Raw genomic sequence first — 18,498 nt, forward strand, 5'->3', positions numbered from 1 at the left:
TTCAGGCAGACAATTATTCTTTTTTTATTAATAATTTATTTATTTATTTATTCTTATTTTGTACAAATAATGTTTTTTTATATACATTACTAAAACATTCTTGTTTAAGAGTAAACATAATACCCCTACCCCCAAGAAAATATAGACCTGTATAATTGATAAAGTAAAGGGGAGAGAAAAAAATTAAAATTAAAATTAAATAATAATAATAATAATAATAATAATTGTAGGTAGGGCCAGGTGGCACAGTAGACGGAGCACCAGCCCTGGAGCCAGGAGCACCCAAACCCAAATCCAGCCCCAGACACCAACAATCACCCAGCTCTGTGATACCATGCAGCCACCCCAACCTCATTGCCCTACAACCCCCCCCCAAATAAAGACCCAAAATAAAATAGTAATAATAATAATAGGGACGGCTGGGTGGCAGACAGATCACTGGCCCTTGAGCGGAGCACCCAGGTCCAAATCTGCCCTCAGACATCCAACAATCACCCAGTTGTGCGGCCCCAGGCTGGCCACGCAGTCCCATTTGCCCTGTAATACCCCCCAGAAAATAATAATAATAAAAAATGTGCTTCAGTCTGTGTTCCAACACCACCATCTCTGTCATGGGTGGATCACATTCTTTAGGATAAGTCCATCACAATAGTTACTTCCATATTTTTCCACCTTTTCCATTGCTAATCACAACTACCTCCACTCATACTATATTTTCTCTCTCCTTTAACTCTGTCTCTGCTGTAGGGTAGTTGAATGGCACAGCAGACACATCCCCAGGCCTGCGGCCAAGAGGCCCCAAACCCACATACCACCCATTACCCAGCATCTACCCGGCCCTATGATCCCAGACAGGCCATCTAATCCCAGCCCCTTGCAAGAAGTAAAAAAGAAAATGTGTTATATCTGACCACTCTCCCCTCATGGTCCATCCTCTCCTCCATCACTCACATACCCCCCTTTCCCCCTGTCCCCCTTCTCTCCTTCTTACTACAGATGTCTATACCCCATTGAGTATATATGCTGTTTCCTCTCCTAGCCACCTCTGATGAGGGCAAAGATTCCCTCATTCCCCCTTGCCTTCCCCCTTTCCATATCATTGAAATAGCTCGTTGTAATAAAGAAAAATCTTATTATATGAAATATCTTAGCCTATTCCTCCTCTCCTTTTTCTTTCTCCCATTACATTTCCCTTTTATCTATTGATTCCATTTTTATACCACAATATATCTTCAAATTCAGTTTTCTCCTGTGCTTCATCTATAAAAGCACCTTCTACATGCTCTATTAAATGAGACAGTTGATATGAGTATTATCAGTATCATTTTTCTATGCAAGAATACATGCAGTTCATCATCATTAAATCCCTTATATTTTACCCTTCTCCGCCAATCTCTATGCTTCACCTGAGTCCTGTATTTGACTTTCAAACCTTCAATTCAGCTCTGGCTATTCCCCTGGTTCATTGAAAGTCCATCTTTTTCCCTGGAAGAGGACATTCAACCTTGCTGGGTAATTGATTCTAGCTTGCATTCTAAGCTCTTTTGCCTTCTGGAATATTATATTCCAAGCCCTACAACCTTTTAATGTAGCTGCTGCTAAGTCCTGTGTGATCTGGAATGCAGCTCCATGATATTTGAGTTGTGTTCTTCTGGCTGCTTGTAATATTTTCTCTTTGACTTGGGAGTTCTGGAACTTGGCTATAATATTCCAGGGGGTTGTTTTTTTTTGGATCTCTTTCTTGGGGAGATTGGTGGATTCTCTCCATTTCTATTTTGCCCTCTTTTGCTAGGATATCAGGGCAATTTTCCTGTAATAATTCTTTGAAAATGATGTTAAGGCTCTTTTCCTGGTCATGACTTCCAAATATTCCAATAATTTTTAAATTATCTTTCCTAAATCTGTTTTCCATACCAGTTGTTTTTTCAATGAGATATTTCACATTTTCTTCTAATTTTTCATTCTTTTAGTTTTGAAGTATTGAGTCCTGATTTCTTGTAAAATCAGCAATCTCCCTGAGTTCTATTCTTTGTCCGAAGGATTTGTTTTCCTCAGAGAGCTTTCTTATCTCCTTTTCCATCTGGCCAATTCCACTTTTTAAAGCATTCTTCTCCTCAATAACTTTTTGAACTGTTTTATCCATTTGACTTATGCTGGTTTTTAACATGTTATTTTTTTTCAGCATTTTTTTGGATCTCCTTGACTAAGCTGTTGACTTCATTTTCATGTTTTTCTGGCATCTCATTTCTTTTCCCAATTTTTCCTCTATCTCCCTCACTTTATTTTCAAAGTCTTTTCTGAGCTCTGTCATGGCCTGAGCCCAATTTCTGCTTTTCTTGCAGTATTTAGATGTAGGAGCTTGTAACTCCTCATCTTCAGATTAAGTGTTTTGATCCTTCTTGGGATCATAGTCAAAGTATTTCTAAATGGTGTTCCTCTTTTTTTCCTCTGCTTACTCATTTTCCTAGCCTGAGCCTGGTTTTGGGGTGCTTCCTAACTTTTGGGGACACCCCCCACAAGGATCTCAGTGTGTGAGGCTCTATCTTCCCTCCTGGTCTGTGAATGACCATATGCGCACCCCTCTGCCACGGGGCTGAGGTGGAGGGAGCCCCTGCTGTTCTATGTGGGGCCTAGACTGCGATCAGGATCTGAATGCAGGATCTGAATGTGGTCAGAACCCCAGAGTCCTGTTCCAGGGGCAGAGGACAGAGCTCAGCAGTCTCTCTCTTCACTCCCCTCCATAGGCTCAATGGGCTCATGCCCTGGGGGCTCCTGCTTACCGGCTCTGCCTGATTCTGGTTCCTGGATCTGGGCTGCTGCTGTGTGCCCTGAGGGCTGGGCTTCACGTGCTCACTCTGGCAGAGGTCCACCAAGTTGTCCTTGGTGCTCCCCGAGGTGTAGGTCAAGAAACTGCCCCGCTGCTGTGACCCGTGGTTCCTAGCACCCTGGGGCTGCCTCTGGGAGGCTGAAGTTCCTTCTCTCTGGTGGGCCACCCCTCCAATCCCATGGAGCCGAGCCTTTCAGCTCCTTTCCAGGTTACCTTGGGTTGGAGAATTGCCTCACTGAATACCTCTGTGGGTTCTGTCTCTCGAAAATGTAGTTTATAAGTTTTGCTCCAGAGCAACTGAGAGAAGGTCCTTTCCTGTAGCCATCTTGGCTCCCGCCCCCACCAGACAATTATTCTTAAATTACTTCTACTTGATCAATTTTCAAGGTCAGCTATTATTCCTGTCAAATAGTTCATATTTTCTTCTTTTTTTAGCCTTTTGATTTTGTATTATTATTTCTTGATGTCTCATGGAGGCATTGAATAATTTTAATTTTTAGAAACTTTTCTTCAGTAAGTTTTTCTTTTACCTCTTTTTATCAAGTTGTTGATTCTCTTCATAACTTTATTAGTTTTCATTTCTTTGCCCATTTTTTCCATTTTTTCCTATTAACTTTTATTTGGTTTCTAATTTTTTTTTTTTTCTCTTTTTAAAAATCTCTTTCTGGAATCCCTCCTTTAAATCTTCTGGAAATTTTTGATGAGTTTATATCCAATTACATTTTTCTTTGATGCTTTTCTTGCAATGATTTGAAGACAGTGTCTTCGTCTATATTTGTGTCTTAAGTTTCCCTGTTATCACAGTAGTTCTTTATGGTTAGTTTCTTTTTTATTTGCTTATTCTTCAAGTTTTCTTCTTGACTTTGAACTTTATGTTAATATCGAGCTTTACTCACATGTCTGATCTGAACTTTTGCTACTTCTTAGTCTGAAGGCCTACAAGTTTTCAATGCTTCTAAAGTAGTGTGATCCAGGAAGAATATATCCCTATCCCTCTTGGTCTGAGCTTTTCAAGTTCCTGACCCAGGTTTGAATCTGTTCCTTGTGTTGAATTTCAGCAGATTTTTGCTGGTCTCAGTCACAGTTTGCCCACTCTGAGGTTCTATAGGTTCAAAGCAATTAATCTTCTGCTTCCCCTTTGATCTTGTCCTTTAGCCCTGATTTTTCCACTTCAAACTTTTGGAGTAGGCTAAAGGTTAGCACTGAGTCACCTCTCTGTTCCTGTTCACAAAGCCATACGACTAAGTTTCTAGAATTGGATTTGTGCTCAATATTCAGTTATGGCACTGTATTCCCTCACAGCTGTTTCTTTAAACCCTGAATTAGTGACCCAGAATTGAGTAATGGGTTACAGAGCTGCCAGATGGCATTGTTGTTGCTCCTAGCATTAGCTCTGGGGTCCCCTAGGATCTCCTACCCTAGTGCTCTATCTTAGTCCCCTTTCTGTCTCTAGACACTTGAATGCTTCTACTCCACTGCAGGCATATATGCTGGACTATAGGTTAAAATAGTCACCACTATGTTCTTTTGTTCAGATCCTCACGGGAAAGTTTCTGATATTTGTTTTATGATCAGTATTCAGCCAGCATCCTGGAGGTTGCTCATCTCCATCCTGGATCACTGACCTAAATTGTGTAATGACTGATGCTGCAGCATATTGCCTCCATTCCTTCTTCCAGAGCTTAGTTCAGGGATCATTAGCAGCTCTTTCTGTTACAATGCAGCCTGCCATGGTACTCTATCCCTTTCCTTTCCAGGGAATGTTCATATATTTGTAGTTCAACTACTATCACTACCCCTGTGCCTTGCTCCTGGCTAGTGCCCAACCTCATGGTTTTTGTTTTTTGGTTTTTTTTGAAATGAAACAATTATTAAAAAAGGTTACAAGACATAGGTAGGATGAGAGAGAGAGAGAGAGAGAGAAAGAGACAGAGACAGACAGAGACAGAGAGACAGAGAGACAGAGACAGAGACAGAGAGAAAGATAAAAGAACATACAAGCAGAGTTGGCTGGGCCATAGTCAGAGGAGACTGAGGTGACCCTGAACTGGAGTCCAGCTCAGCCAACCTCATGTTTAATTTTTTTTTAGGTTTTTGCAAGGCAAATGGGATTAAGTGGCTTGCCCAAGGCCACACAGCTAGATAATCATTAAGTGTCTGAGGCCAAATTTGAACTCAGGTACTACTGACTCCAGGGCTGCGCTATATCCTAGCCACCCTCAATCTCATGTTTACAGATATCTCTGTCTTCTTATGTTGCTCTGTACTGAAGAAATGATTCACTGTAACTTTTTTTGTTTGTTTTCTTAATCAAAATTTGTTCAGGTACATATTCTAGAGTGTTGTTACAAATATATTGGAAGAGCTAGGCAAAAAAATGCTCTCACTCCACCATCTTAACTCTACCCCCACTTTATGGCATCTTCTAAATGGGACTGCCAAAAAAAATTTCTCAATACTATGTGGAATTTTTACAACAATAGACTACATATTGGGGCACAGAGATATTGCAAATTTTAAAAGGTAAAAATAGTAAATATGTCCTTTACAATCTGTATTACAATAAAAATAGTAATTGATTCAGGGACCATAAACAAAAGACACAAATGAAGATTTAACAATAAAATTCTAAATAATGAATGGGCCAAGGAGCAAATCATAGAAACAATAATTATATTTAAAAAGATGATAATGCTGAAACAATATATCAAAATTTCTGGGATTCAGTTAGAGCAGTCCTCAAGGGGGAAAATCATATCTTTACAAATATATATTAACAAAACAGAAAGTAAGAATTTAATTAACTCATATACATTTCAAATAATTAGAAAGCCAACCAAAAAAGTTTGAAAGAAACTATATTAAAAATTTGAAAAGAAATAGATAAATTAGAAACAAAACTCATAGAAAGAGTAAATAAAACTGAACCCAGTTCTTTGAAAAAAAATAAAATTGACAAGCTTCTAGTTAACCTGATTAAAAAGAAGAGGACAGGAAATCAAATCAATAAAATAGCAAATGAGCAAGATGGAATCACAAATAAGACAGAAATGTCTTGAATAATCAGATCATATTATGCACAGATAAATGTTATTTAAAAAAAACTAAGAACATCTTCAAAAATATAAAATACAGGGGCAGCTAGGTGGTGTAGTGGATAAAGCACCGGCCCTGGAGTCAAGAGTACCTGGGTTCAAATCCGGTCTCAGACACTTAATAATTACCTAGCTGTGTGGCCTTGGGCAAGCCACTTAATCCCGTTTGCCTCGCAAAAACCTATATATATATATATATATATATATATATATATATATATATATATATATATATACTCATTATCAGAAGACCAAACAGAAATTTTAAATATCCTAATCTCAGAAAAGGAAATATATTTAGCTGTAAAGGATCTATCAAAGAAAAAAAAACTACTGGTCTTTATGTATTCATAGGAGAATTCTATAAAACTTTTTTTTCAGGTTTTGTTTTTTTTTTTGCAAGGCAAACGGGGTTAAGTGGCTTGCCCAAGGCCACACAGCTAGGTAATTATTAAGTGTCTGAGACCGGATTTGAACCCAGGTACTCCTGACTCCAGGGCCGGTGCTTTATCCACTACGCCACCCAGCTGCCCCTTCTATAAAACTTTTAAGGAATAACTAGTAACCACACTTTACAGATTATTCTCAAAAACTGAGAAAAAAAAGCACCCTGACTGATTCCTTTCCTGAGATAAATATGGTACTATTGTTCATTTTTTACAATGAAGATGACCAAAGACATCACAATATTGAGGTTAACATAAAATGTGTCCAACTGTGATTAATCAGTCCAGTATGAACTTGGAAGGCTCTAACACAGGTTGGGCACAGTTTATTTGAACATTTGGGATGGAGATATCACTAGATTTGCACATCTCACATTTCTTTTGTGCTACTGTGATTCTACTTTGCTTGTAGAGCACAGTGCCTTCTTTAATGGTAACACTTCATGGCTGGGCAGACCAGTGTCAGCATCTTCTCATGGTTCACAATACAAACAAAAGTTCTTTTGGAAAGACCTTGAGAGAGTCCTTGTACCATTTCATCTGACTGCCATGTAAGCTCCAAACTTGTGTGAGTTCTTAGAAAGATAGTCTCTCCTCAAGAGACATGGAAGTAGGTGCTGTGGAATACTTAGAGCTTGATCAGATATGGAAGACATCAAGGTCATTCCCTGAAACTCAGATCATCAACAGTAATCTGACGTTTGTCTTGCCACGGGGTTTCAAAGACTAGAAGAGAAACTGAGGCTAATGACTTTATGCAACTCTGCTTCACTAAATTCATGAGCATTATTACATGTGATATCATTGATCCTCTGAAAATGAGGACATATAAACAACATATATATACCCATACATACATATATAATATATATGAGCACATATATGTATATACATGTATATGTATATGTGTGTGTGTATATATATATACATATATATATATATGTATATATATATACAGATGTAGGAGAGAAGATGAATGATGCCAATCTCATTTGGGGATGATATAAGAGGGGCTGGCATCATGTCCCTATCCCCAGGTGACCACACTAGAGACTGGTAAATCTTATGTGTGAGACCTGGAACTCTTTTTCTTGATTGAACTAAACTCCCTTGTTCCAAAAGAGTCTCTTCACTCTCTAATGTTTGGTATATATTTTCCTATGTATAGCTTTTGTTATTTCTATTTGTATAAATGAATTTTTTTGATATTGCTATATATGTTCACTGGGGACCTGGTATTTGGGAAGAAAGGAGTCAAACTTCAGACATAAATGCTGGGGTTCTGTTTCCCACCCATTATTGAAGGCCTTTGAAAATTAGCCTCAACCTGAAAATCTCATACACTAAACTAATAATATGTCAGGAAACAAATATAATTCTATCCAATACCCTCTCTCTCTCTCTAAAAGGGGAACAGAGTGGACAAACCATTTGGCTTCCACCTCCTGCTTCCCTTCTTGGGAAGAATTAAGTTTCCCTTGGAGAAGAGTTAGGGTAAAAGAGACTAGAAATGTCTATTCTGCCTCTCTTCTATGTACTCAACAAAATCTCCTTGCTTCATATAGGGAGCAGTCCTCACAACATGTGAAGGGCTCTCCATGTAATAAAGATCAAGCAGGACTCAAAGAGATATGAGAGGAGATTAACAATATTCCTTCATGGAGGTGGGAAGTACAATTTGCACGTTTTCAGATTTTTTTCAATGTGTCGATCAGTTGTGCTGATCTTTCCCCCTCTTTTTCCTTCTTTTTCTTTTTCTTTTTTTGTCTTTTCAAAAATATTTGTTATATAAGATGGATCTCTGGGAAGGGGAGGAAGAGGGGGAAGGAACATTGAGGATAACTATGATGATGTAAAAACAGAAGGAAACAACTAGCTGATATAGTGGTAGAGTGCCCAGCCTGGAGTCTGGAAACCTCTTCTTTGTGAGTTCACATCAGACACTTATTAGTTGTGCAACCCTGGGCAAGTCACTTAACCCTGCTTGCCTCAGTTTCCTCATCTGTGAAATAATTGGAGAAGGAAATGGCAAACCAAACCACTATCTTTGCCAAGAAAACCCCCAATGGGTCACAAAATGTCAGATATGACTAAAAAATGACAACAAAACAATGGAAGATATCAATTAATTTTTTAAAAGATTTGTATAAATGAGAGGGAAGCATATAGGTCACTAGTTATTGATGCCCTCTAAGAATATTTTTTTCAGTTTTAATAATGCTTAATTTCCACCACCCCTCATGATTTTGTTATATTTTTCTTCTGCTCTGTTTGGTCTTAAAGTTGGATTACAGCAAAGATCTGGGTTTGGAGGATTCACAGAAAATTGCTAGCATTAACTTATCCATAGGAATTGCTCTTCTCAGTGATGGGGGTTGGGATCAGACTAGAAGCAGGACTGGTTGTAGAATAGCAGGGGGTTGGGGGTGGTGGAGGGCAATACTATTTTTACCTGGGGACCTAAGGGGAGATAGTTAAACTAGTGATGGTGATTTGACTTGACTGGTATATGTAGCCATTTGTCTCTTCCTCAGGATGCTTAAGCTACTTAGTCCATTCTGGCTACTTTTCCCATTTTTGGTCTCATCTGTGCTATTTCTACTTCTATAAGTATAGCAGTGGCAGAGATGGTAGGGTCCAAGTATGGGAGATCAACTATCCTGGATGGATAAAGAGGTTTGTTGAAATGGCTGTCTTCCTAGTAGTCTTCTTTCCATTTTCATCCTTGAATGCCCTTCATATGATTTTACATAGTTGGATACTTTTTCAAGGTTTTTAAAACCTAATTTTATCCCATACTCTTTTTTTTTCTATTTTATCAGATGATACAGTTTATCCATCATCTTTTTTTATAAGATTTTATAAATAAGTTTATATTCTAACCTGGTGCTCCTTTTGGCAGTCATCTCTCTATTTGGCAAGAAAGATGTTTGCTGACTAAGACATTTTCTGGGTACTTTTGGATTTCTTTTGTGGAAAATTGATTTAACTTCTGGATAAAATAATTATAAATAATGTTGATGTCATTTGTATTATACAGTTCCTATTTTTATCTACAAGAACATTTATATCAGGGTTAAATTATTTTCTCATTGTTTTCCTTCTCATTTTTTTCACAAATTCTGTTTTTAGTTTTTGTTGTTGTTGTTGTTGTTTTTGTTTTTGATATCCAATTCAAGTAGATAATGGGAGCTTGGAAATCAAGACAGGTTAGGGCTTTATAAAAAGATCTTGACAATCACCTGCATAGAGATTGACAATGGAATCCTTAAGAGCTAATGAGATTTCCAATGATATAATTTTGTGTAAGAGATTCCCTTCAGGGACACCTACAGGAAGTGGACAAGACATGGATAAAGATCCATCAAAGGAGTTGAGAATGAGCAGATTGGTAGAAAAATTTGAGGGAACAGTGTTACAAAAATCTAGAGGAGAAAGTATCCAAGCAGGGTGTGGGTAACTGTCAAAGGTTGCAGAGGTCAAAATGGATTGAGAAAAAGATCAGTAGATATCAACAATCATATAATCAAACGTAACCTTGAAGAGTTTTCATTTGAATGACTGAAGTCAGATTGTCATAGTTCAAAAGGTAATTGATGCTGTTTCCCACGTGACACATTCTGCTTCCAAACCATGCAAAAGCTATCTCTAAGACTGTCCCTGTACCTCCTTCTGCTAACCTGGAGGCTTTTCTCTCCTCACCTCTACCGTCTTGGAATACTTAGCTTCTTTCAAAATGTTCCTTCAGAGCTACCTCCTACTAAATGAGACTTCCTGATTCCCAGAGTTATCATGCTCCAGAGCCCTGTAAACCTCTTCGTATTTATTCGTTATTGTGTGTGTGTGTGTGTGTGTGTGTGTATATTTATATATATATATATATATATATATAATTTATATATATGTTGCATTCCCCTCATCCCCCATTAGACTATTCTTCAGGGAAGTTTTTTGTTTTAGTCTGTATTACACAGTCAGTGGCACATATAAAAATTTAATGTTTGTTGACTTGAAACAAAAGAATGACTTGCCTGAATGATTTTCTTTTAAGTCTATTATACAGTAAAAATTCTTAAAGCACACTGAATATCTGATCCTAGAAGGCAGGATATTTTCTAGCGGACACACTAACAACAAAATTGTATGCTGTGAGAGACAGTATTCTCAGCAATACAGAGATCTAAGACAGTTCCAAAGAATGCATGATGAAAAATGCTTTCCATCTCAAGAGAAACAACTTGTGGAGTCTGAGTGCAGATTGAAGCACTTTAATTTATTTTTCTTGAATGGCGGGAGAGAGGGGAAAAGAATGGGGGAGATTGTGTTTTCCTTCACAACATGACTAATATGGAGTTATGTACTACATGACTGCACATATATAACCTTTATCAAATTGCCTTCCTAGTGAGAGGAGAGGGAAGGGGAGGGGGAGAATTTGGAACTCAAAAGTTTAAAAGAAACACAAATGTTAAAAATTGTTTTTACAAGTAATTGGAAAAAATAAGAGATTGATTAAAAAAATAAAAGGTAGGATATTTTTAACTAAACCTGAGAAATCCTTAATAACCAGGAGACATCAGATATGAAAAAAAAATTTTTATTTTAAATCAAAATATCAAGCAGATACTGGCAAAAACAATATACAAAACAGAACTCCTGTCAACCCTTCCTCCCAAATCATCTCTGAGCAGGCACTGATAGGAAACAAATATTCCCTTAGGAAAAGCAACTTTCAATTCCAGCTCTTCTGGAAAATGGAAGTCAAATAAAACCAGTCTGTCTATATTTACAGTTTTTCATTTTATGGCAAACCTGTCTCTTGTACATGGTTTCAGAGTATTCTTACTTCTAGCTTTAGGGTTAAAAGTCCTGACCCATGTAAAGAGTGCAATATCCTTTGAGGGGTAGGTGATGGGAAACAATGCTAACTGGGACCTGTGTCCTAAAGAGACAGTATGTAGAATACATGAACTACACTGTTAATTTACATAAATTAAAGAATAGAAAGAGCAGGGTTTGGGGGAGGAGGAGCCTGTTGTATGCTGCTGTTTATAAAAATGTTAACTACAGAAGCAACAACTAGCTTGCAGATGAGTTTAAGTGGGGTATGATTTCCGTTAAGTATCCAGAAGTCACCCCTTTCCTAGTCCAGGTCCCTTCATTACCCAATACCATATTCTGGCCTTGGCCCCATATTTCCAAGTGAAACAAAAGATTCAATCATTAAAATATTATTTAAGGGATTGAAAATAACAAGAACTTTTCATTCAGTTGAAGTCAGTTTTTATTAGGTGCAATGTATACTAAAAGTTATCTAAGGAGTCACTAATGACAGGGTTCAACATTGTAAATAACAAATGGATCCACACCTTCACATATTTAAGAAAAAATCCTCTCCCCTTTAAGATAAAATCATTTTCTAATTATGTTGGAAACTTAAACTGGTAGCATTATTCTCTAAGACTATGGCTCAAGGGTCTGAGGCTATCCTTCTCTGCTTGATTTTATCTAGCCAATGACAAGTCCTTAAAAAATAATACAGGTCTTCAAAAGATGTACTATTAGAAATGCACTTCTAAGTGCTTGTGGTCTGTCAACTCTTACAATGTATTGGTGGTGGAGTGAGGGAATAGGGTTAGTAAAACAATGAACTAGAAGTTGAGAACATGCTAACAATGAGTAACAAATTTTTGAAATTTGTTTGTGGCACTTAATTGTTGCTTTAGATTTGTTCAAGGTTGTGAAACAGAATTTTCCCCAAATGAGTCAAAAGGTCAAATTGGAGAGGGGACAAGCGGGGGGAGGAGAGAGGTTCCTGCTCTTGCTTTAATAAAAATAAGTTAAACTGACCCACTTATTCCATTTTAGCCCTTTAGCTTCACTTCTCAAAGATATCATAGGATCATAGATTTAGAGCTAAAAAGGACCATGGATATTATAGAACAGCACGAAAAGGGAAGAGTGCAATTAGATATTTAAAATATAAAACCATATGAAAGGCTTTTCCCAAGGGTAATACCATCTTTTTATTAGTGACATGATTCTTATCCCAACAGCACCCCATTAAAGGAAAATATGAAGGTGACCATTGTTAAGTCTGATATTCACTGAGCATAAAGAGCCTTCAAGATTGAGGACACTGACAAGATCAGCGTAGGATTCTAGGAACATCAGAATAAACCTGTTGCTAGGTTGGTCTGCTGAACCATTGCTAACATAGTAAGGCTACAGGGCTTACTAAAAGTGGTAGGTATATTTTAACCTACAGCACAGGGGGGAACATTTAGGTTTTGAACTTGGATTTCTTACACCAGGTATAGGATAATTTGAGTCAATACCATCACTCCCTTTTAGTTCCCTAGTCTTATTATGTCAACTATAATCAGACTCATACAGGTAATATGACTCATAACTGAAAGTATGATAAAATTATTTGAAAAGTGAGTATCTATAAATAAGTCAATATTGGTATGTAACCAGATGACTCAGAACAAAAATATGAACAAAATCTAACAGAGAGGACACCAGGGCTTCTATAATTTGACACAAGGACAAAGCAACAATATTGGATGGAATTCACAATTGAGAAGTAGAAAGGTCTTAAGAAAAACAATAGATTTGTTTACGAATCAATTCAAAGAAGAAATATAATGTGGTTCATTTAAAATAAGATCCACTTGAAGCCACACTACATTAAGTAAGTTTTCTAATGGCTTTAAATAGTTAGTGACCCACTGGCCTCCTCATGTTGCCCTGATGTACTTAAGAAAAAAGATCCCCACAATAGCCACTAGTCAGACAATGAATGAATGGACTGCTGGGCTGAAAGACTGTTACAGGAAACAAATGTAACTGGCTTGACCTATAAGCAAAGGCATAATTAGTCTATGAGGGCAGGAACTGTGCTATGGCCAAAATTTCCTTCAAAATACATGCACACACAAGTACACGTGCATGCACAAACATAAAAATATATATTTAGGCCAATGATGAGATTGTATAGTTTCAGCTGCCCTAATAAAGTAAATTTACAGCACAGGACACACTCTATACTCAGAAAGAAGTATAAGAAAAATCACTTCAATAAATATTTTCACTTCCTTCTATTAAGAAATTATACCTGACAGCTTTCAACTTCCTTATTACCAAATTCCCTGGAATAAGCTGTGAGGCTGCTGGAAAGTCTAACACATATTGGAGCTGATCAATCTTTCCCAGTAAATCAGGGGACAATTTGAAGAAGGAATTTAAGAGACAGCAAAGGCCAGAAAATTATGAAAAATAAAAATTTAAATCCAAATTTTTTAATTAAAATTGTGACTCAGGCACTTTTCATCTTCCAGATTACTGCAAGATATTTTCCTGTAGGAAAATGTCCTTAGTCTTTAAGAAAGAATTTTTCTCTTCTTGAAAAAAGAAAAAAGAAAACTTCAAAGTTGATTACTGCAAAATCACTTTTTCTTCTCTTTGACCCAGACTGCAACTCGAATTCTTTATTCTATGACCACTTTCCCTGGCAGCTCTATAGAGTATCTTATGAGCAATGCTTTTCCTTTTCCCAAGAAACACTGAACACAGAACACCTCAGCAAGCTGCTCATGACCTCACAATGGGGCAAAATTCAAGTCTGATTCCTTATTCCATGCTTTATGAGCTAGATCTTCATAAACACAGATGATTCAGAGCAGGAAAGACCTTCACTGCACATGATCTTTCTGTAACTATCTGTACTTTTTTCAAGGAATAGCCTTTTTTTTTTTTTTGGAATAGCCATTTAGATTTCATGGCAAATTCAAAGAGGTGCTCTTAGACGAGGGAGAACCATTGCTTAGACACATCCAACTCTGATATTTAAGCAGGATTTCTACACACTAGGCTTCCAATTACTGAAGGCTCAGGTGGCAGAGATAGGCTAAGTCTGACAAAGTGGCTATAGTGGTTGGCTGCTTGAGATAAATCTAGGCTAACAAAGCTGCATGTGTGAGGTATGAGAGCAACATTTAGTAAACTCCAAATTTAAATGCTATAACCCATTAACAATACTTAACATACTGTATGTACCTTATTCATCAATTTACAAAGAGTTGACTTCCCTACCATTATCTAAATATTAGTTATATTTCAGGTAACCTGTTATCATTTTAATATCTATTTGGTATATTCCAACACCTGGGGTAAGCCTAATCACACAGGATTCCAAGATGATAGGTGTTTTCTCAAGTTCCTAGGGTTCCTTCTGTATTACACATGAATGTAACACAATTTTTAAAACGACAAACTGTTGTAATGGCCACTAAGAACCCAGCTTTTCTTCTCAGAACAGGGTCCCCAAGGCCTAGCATAGAGAAAAGCAACGTAGCCCATGAATTTTCAATATTGGTTTAGATAAGCTCAGGTTATCTGATAAAGATTCTAACACAATACTAGGCCATTTAAAAAATATAAAATATATAAACTCCAGAGTCATCTTAGGAAACCTTATATACCTAGCATTTTTTTAATGTTTAAAATGCTACAAATTTAACTTTCCCTGAATATTGAAATGATTCTTTTTGAAATATTCAAACTACTTGTTTAATCTGGCCTAGTCAGGATCATATATAGGACAAATAGACTGACTCATTAGCTCAATCTTCCCAGTTTGGGGTAAAGTATTCACATTTGTTGGCCCCTCTTAAGCCCTCTTCCCTCTGAGTACCCACCATGAGACAGAAAAAGGAAGTATGTGTCTCAGTGTGGCCTGTTTTGAACTCATTTACCTGCACCTTGAAGATTCCTCTAGTTTTCTCCCAGATCTGTGTGTGTGTATGTGTGTGTGTGTGTGTGTGTGTGTGTGTGTGTACACATATACATTATATAAACATATAATGCATATATAATTATAAAAGGAAGGGGGAGGAAGGAAACTATCCAAATTAAAACCTACAGAAAAATTGTGGGAAGACACCAAATCCATAGGATCCATGGATTTTCCACACTTGGGTATGGTCCCCAAGACCTTTATTATTGTCCCTTTTTTCCCCTTGAACACTTCTCAGACCTCAGGCAAGGAACTTGGCTAGAATTGGAAAAAAAAAAAAAAAGAAACCAGGCACATGTGACTAATGATTTGCACCAAGTTGTGCAGATACTTGCCACCCCAAGCTCCTAAGTCTTATATAGACCTCATCTGGTGCAAAAATGCATTAACTGAACTTTACCACAAACCTTATGCTGTAAACCAAACTAATCTTCACAGGAAATGACAAGAAAGCGACAGAAAACCCTGGGATTGAGACCAAGAATTGATATGCAATGTAACTGTTAAGAGAATCAACATTTTCCTGAGGTTCTTTAGGTCTGAAACCACAAATATCTCTTCAATCTTTTTTATCCTCTACTTTTCATCCACCCTGCCTATTTTACCAAGACTTGCTTCTTGTTAGTCATTCTCCTGCCATGTCTAAATGTGAAACCATGCTATCAAGCAATAGATGGAAAAATATGTATCCCAGGAACAAAGGGGGAAAAAAGTTTAGTATTTGAAAACTTTTTTATAAGTTGTTATAATTCAAATAACCCTTTTTTTTGTTTTTGGTGTTTTCTCTCTCTTTTTCTCTCTTTGGTTCAGCAGCCTCACCATTACCCACTTTAGCCAAGTTATCTCCAAGGTTTGATTCCTTCTACCTTTTTTTACCCTCATTTTCTTACTCTGCAGCACAGACTGGGAAAAGGCAGCTCTCAAAGACACAATCCACTGTTAAGTGTTCTGTTCCAGGTCCATCTCCTCCTTTTTTAAATTTATTTATTTTTTTACTTCTGATCATGATCTTCTGACACTGTGGTTACCTCGATGGTGGTGTGCTCCTCTGATGTTGCCCCACTTTCCACAGCACTGGATGGTACGGTCACAATTGTACTACCACTGGGAGATACCTGTGTTACGTTCTGTATAGCGGTGCCCAAGCCAGGCAAAGTGAGCAGTTGGAAAGGGCTCACCACTTTAACCACAGTGCTGCCATCCTGCATTGCTGCTGTGCTGAGTACAGTGAGGTTGGAAGCATCAGGATGGATCTCCACAGTGCTGGGGAAATTAGAACCTGAAGAGGCTAGGACAGTATATCCCCCAAGAAGTGGTGAGGCTGGGGAACTAGCTGGAGAAACTTGGGTTGAACTTTTCCCCAATATGGTAGATGGAAGAGTAGATACCACTTTGCTCAGTGGCAAGTTGGCAATCTGAGAGACTGGCAGTCCTTGAGTGAGGGCTATCTGTGCAGATTGGGTCAGTACTTGAGAGGTTATGGCAGCTGGCCCAGATGTAGCTCTTGTAAGTCGGGGACGTTTCATGGGTGGTGGAAGAGAGACAGGGGTCAAAGTCATTAGTACATTATTCAGGTGCTGGGATTTATGCTTCAGTTCCTTGGCTCTTTTCCGGTGCTCATCACATTGCTGCTCTAAAGCTGAGGAAGGAAACAAGAAGCAAAATGAGGCAAGCCAATGACTGCAGGAAGTGCACCATCTACATTGATATGGAATCCAAACACAACAAAAAAGGTTTGAATATATACAATTATGCTGAACACTATGCTATGATCCTAGTTTAGTTAAGATACCACAGAGGCAAAACAAAGTGCTATAATACGAGCATTGTGGTTAGAGAAGGAAGACTGTCCCTGATAGGGGAACACATGTTTGATTATTTGAGTCAGATGTGAAAGGATGGGTAAAAAAAAAAAAATCACAATGCATAGGAGAGAGGATATATGCAATAGAGACCAGAAAACATGATGGGAGAAATTCTCAAGGGACAGCATGGTTCAGTTTGACTGAAGTAGATCATGTTTGAAATATAAAGTGACAAGTAATATGAATGAAGGTTAGAAAACAAAGGTGACATGAGATTGTAGAGGGCTTGGACTTCCAGGTAAAGAAATTTCAATTTTATTTGATGATTAACCATTGGAGATTCTTTTTTTTTAATCCTGACATCTTTTTATCTTCATATTAACTTCTTTGAAAAAAATATTTTCTCCCTGCTCTGACCTGTTTCTATAAAGCAAAATAATCTCTTGTAACAATTTTTTTTAATAGAGGAAAAAAAAATCAGGTCAGCAAAACTAGCTAATATCACTTTAAACTAGGGGCACTTTTTTCCTATCCACCACAGATCAAATTATATGCCCTGGAAAAGTTAACCCTTTCAGATCTTGAACTCCTGCCCAAAGGTTCATGCTGCTGTTGATGCCTCTGATGATCTACTATATCTAAAATGGATCCAGTCTTGCATATCCTAGTCATTTTTTTGCCTAACTAATCTGTCACTATACATGTATTCTCATCACCTTTCCAGCTCTAGACTCATAAATAAATCAGTAGACTACTGGGAATGGCTCTACTACCCTATCACTCAACCACCATCTCTGTCACCTACCACAACACTACCTTATAGTATATTAACTCCCACCATTGGAATGTAAGCTCCCTGAGGGAAAAGACTGTCTTCCTTTTGAATTTGTTTCCAGCAGCACTTAGCACATAGTAAGCCCCTGAAAAATGTTTTTTCATTCATCTTTATCAACACGATATGAATATATATAACTTTCCACAACCCAAGGGGGAAAAAAATGCATTTCCTTAATTCTCCAAAGTCAAGCTTGGGCATTATAATTACACAGCATTCAGTTTTGTTTTTTATTTGTATTCTTGTGCTCATTGTGGATATTATTTTCCTTGTTCTGGTTTCCTTCTGAGCAAGTGAATACAATGATGAAATATAAATGATATAAATAATGCTTTCACAACTATTTATATACCTACCTCTACAAAAGAATAAGGAAAAATGCTTTCTCATATCTCTTCTTTGGGATCTTGCTCATTCTTTGTAATTTTGCAACATTCACTATTGTTTTGTGGCTGGTATTCTTTACATTGGACAACTGTCACTGTACATACTATTTCCGAGATTCTCTTTACTTCATTCTTCATCAATTCATTTAAATTTACACTTTTCTTTTTTAATCACATTCATAATTTCTTAGAGCACAGCAATATTCCATTGTATTTATGTATCATATTTTGTTTAGCCATTACCTACTAGATGGTAATCTATTACGTTTATAGATCTTTGCTACCACAAAAGGGTTATTACAAA

General features: G+C 37.3%; 1 protein-coding gene across 7 annotated transcripts in view; it reads right to left on the reverse strand.

Moving 5' to 3' along the window:
- Positions 1-10,949: 10,949 nt before the first annotated feature.
- Positions 10,950-18,498, reverse strand: part of GMEB2 (glucocorticoid modulatory element binding protein 2) — a 59,474-nt gene continuing 51,925 nt past the window's right edge. For all 7 annotated transcript variants that reach the window (XM_074210479.1, XM_074210484.1, XM_074210483.1 and 4 more), the window contains one exon: positions 10,950-16,807. In XM_074210479.1, the coding sequence (XP_074066580.1) occupies positions 16,161-16,807 (647 nt within the window). In that variant the 3' untranslated portion in view covers positions 10,950-16,160. The remainder of the gene's footprint in view (positions 16,808-18,498) is intronic.

This window comes from Macrotis lagotis, chromosome 1 (genome assembly GCF_037893015.1).
Source record: "Macrotis lagotis isolate mMagLag1 chromosome 1, bilby.v1.9.chrom.fasta, whole genome shotgun sequence".
NCBI lineage: Eukaryota > Metazoa > Chordata > Mammalia > Peramelemorphia > Peramelidae > Macrotis > Macrotis lagotis.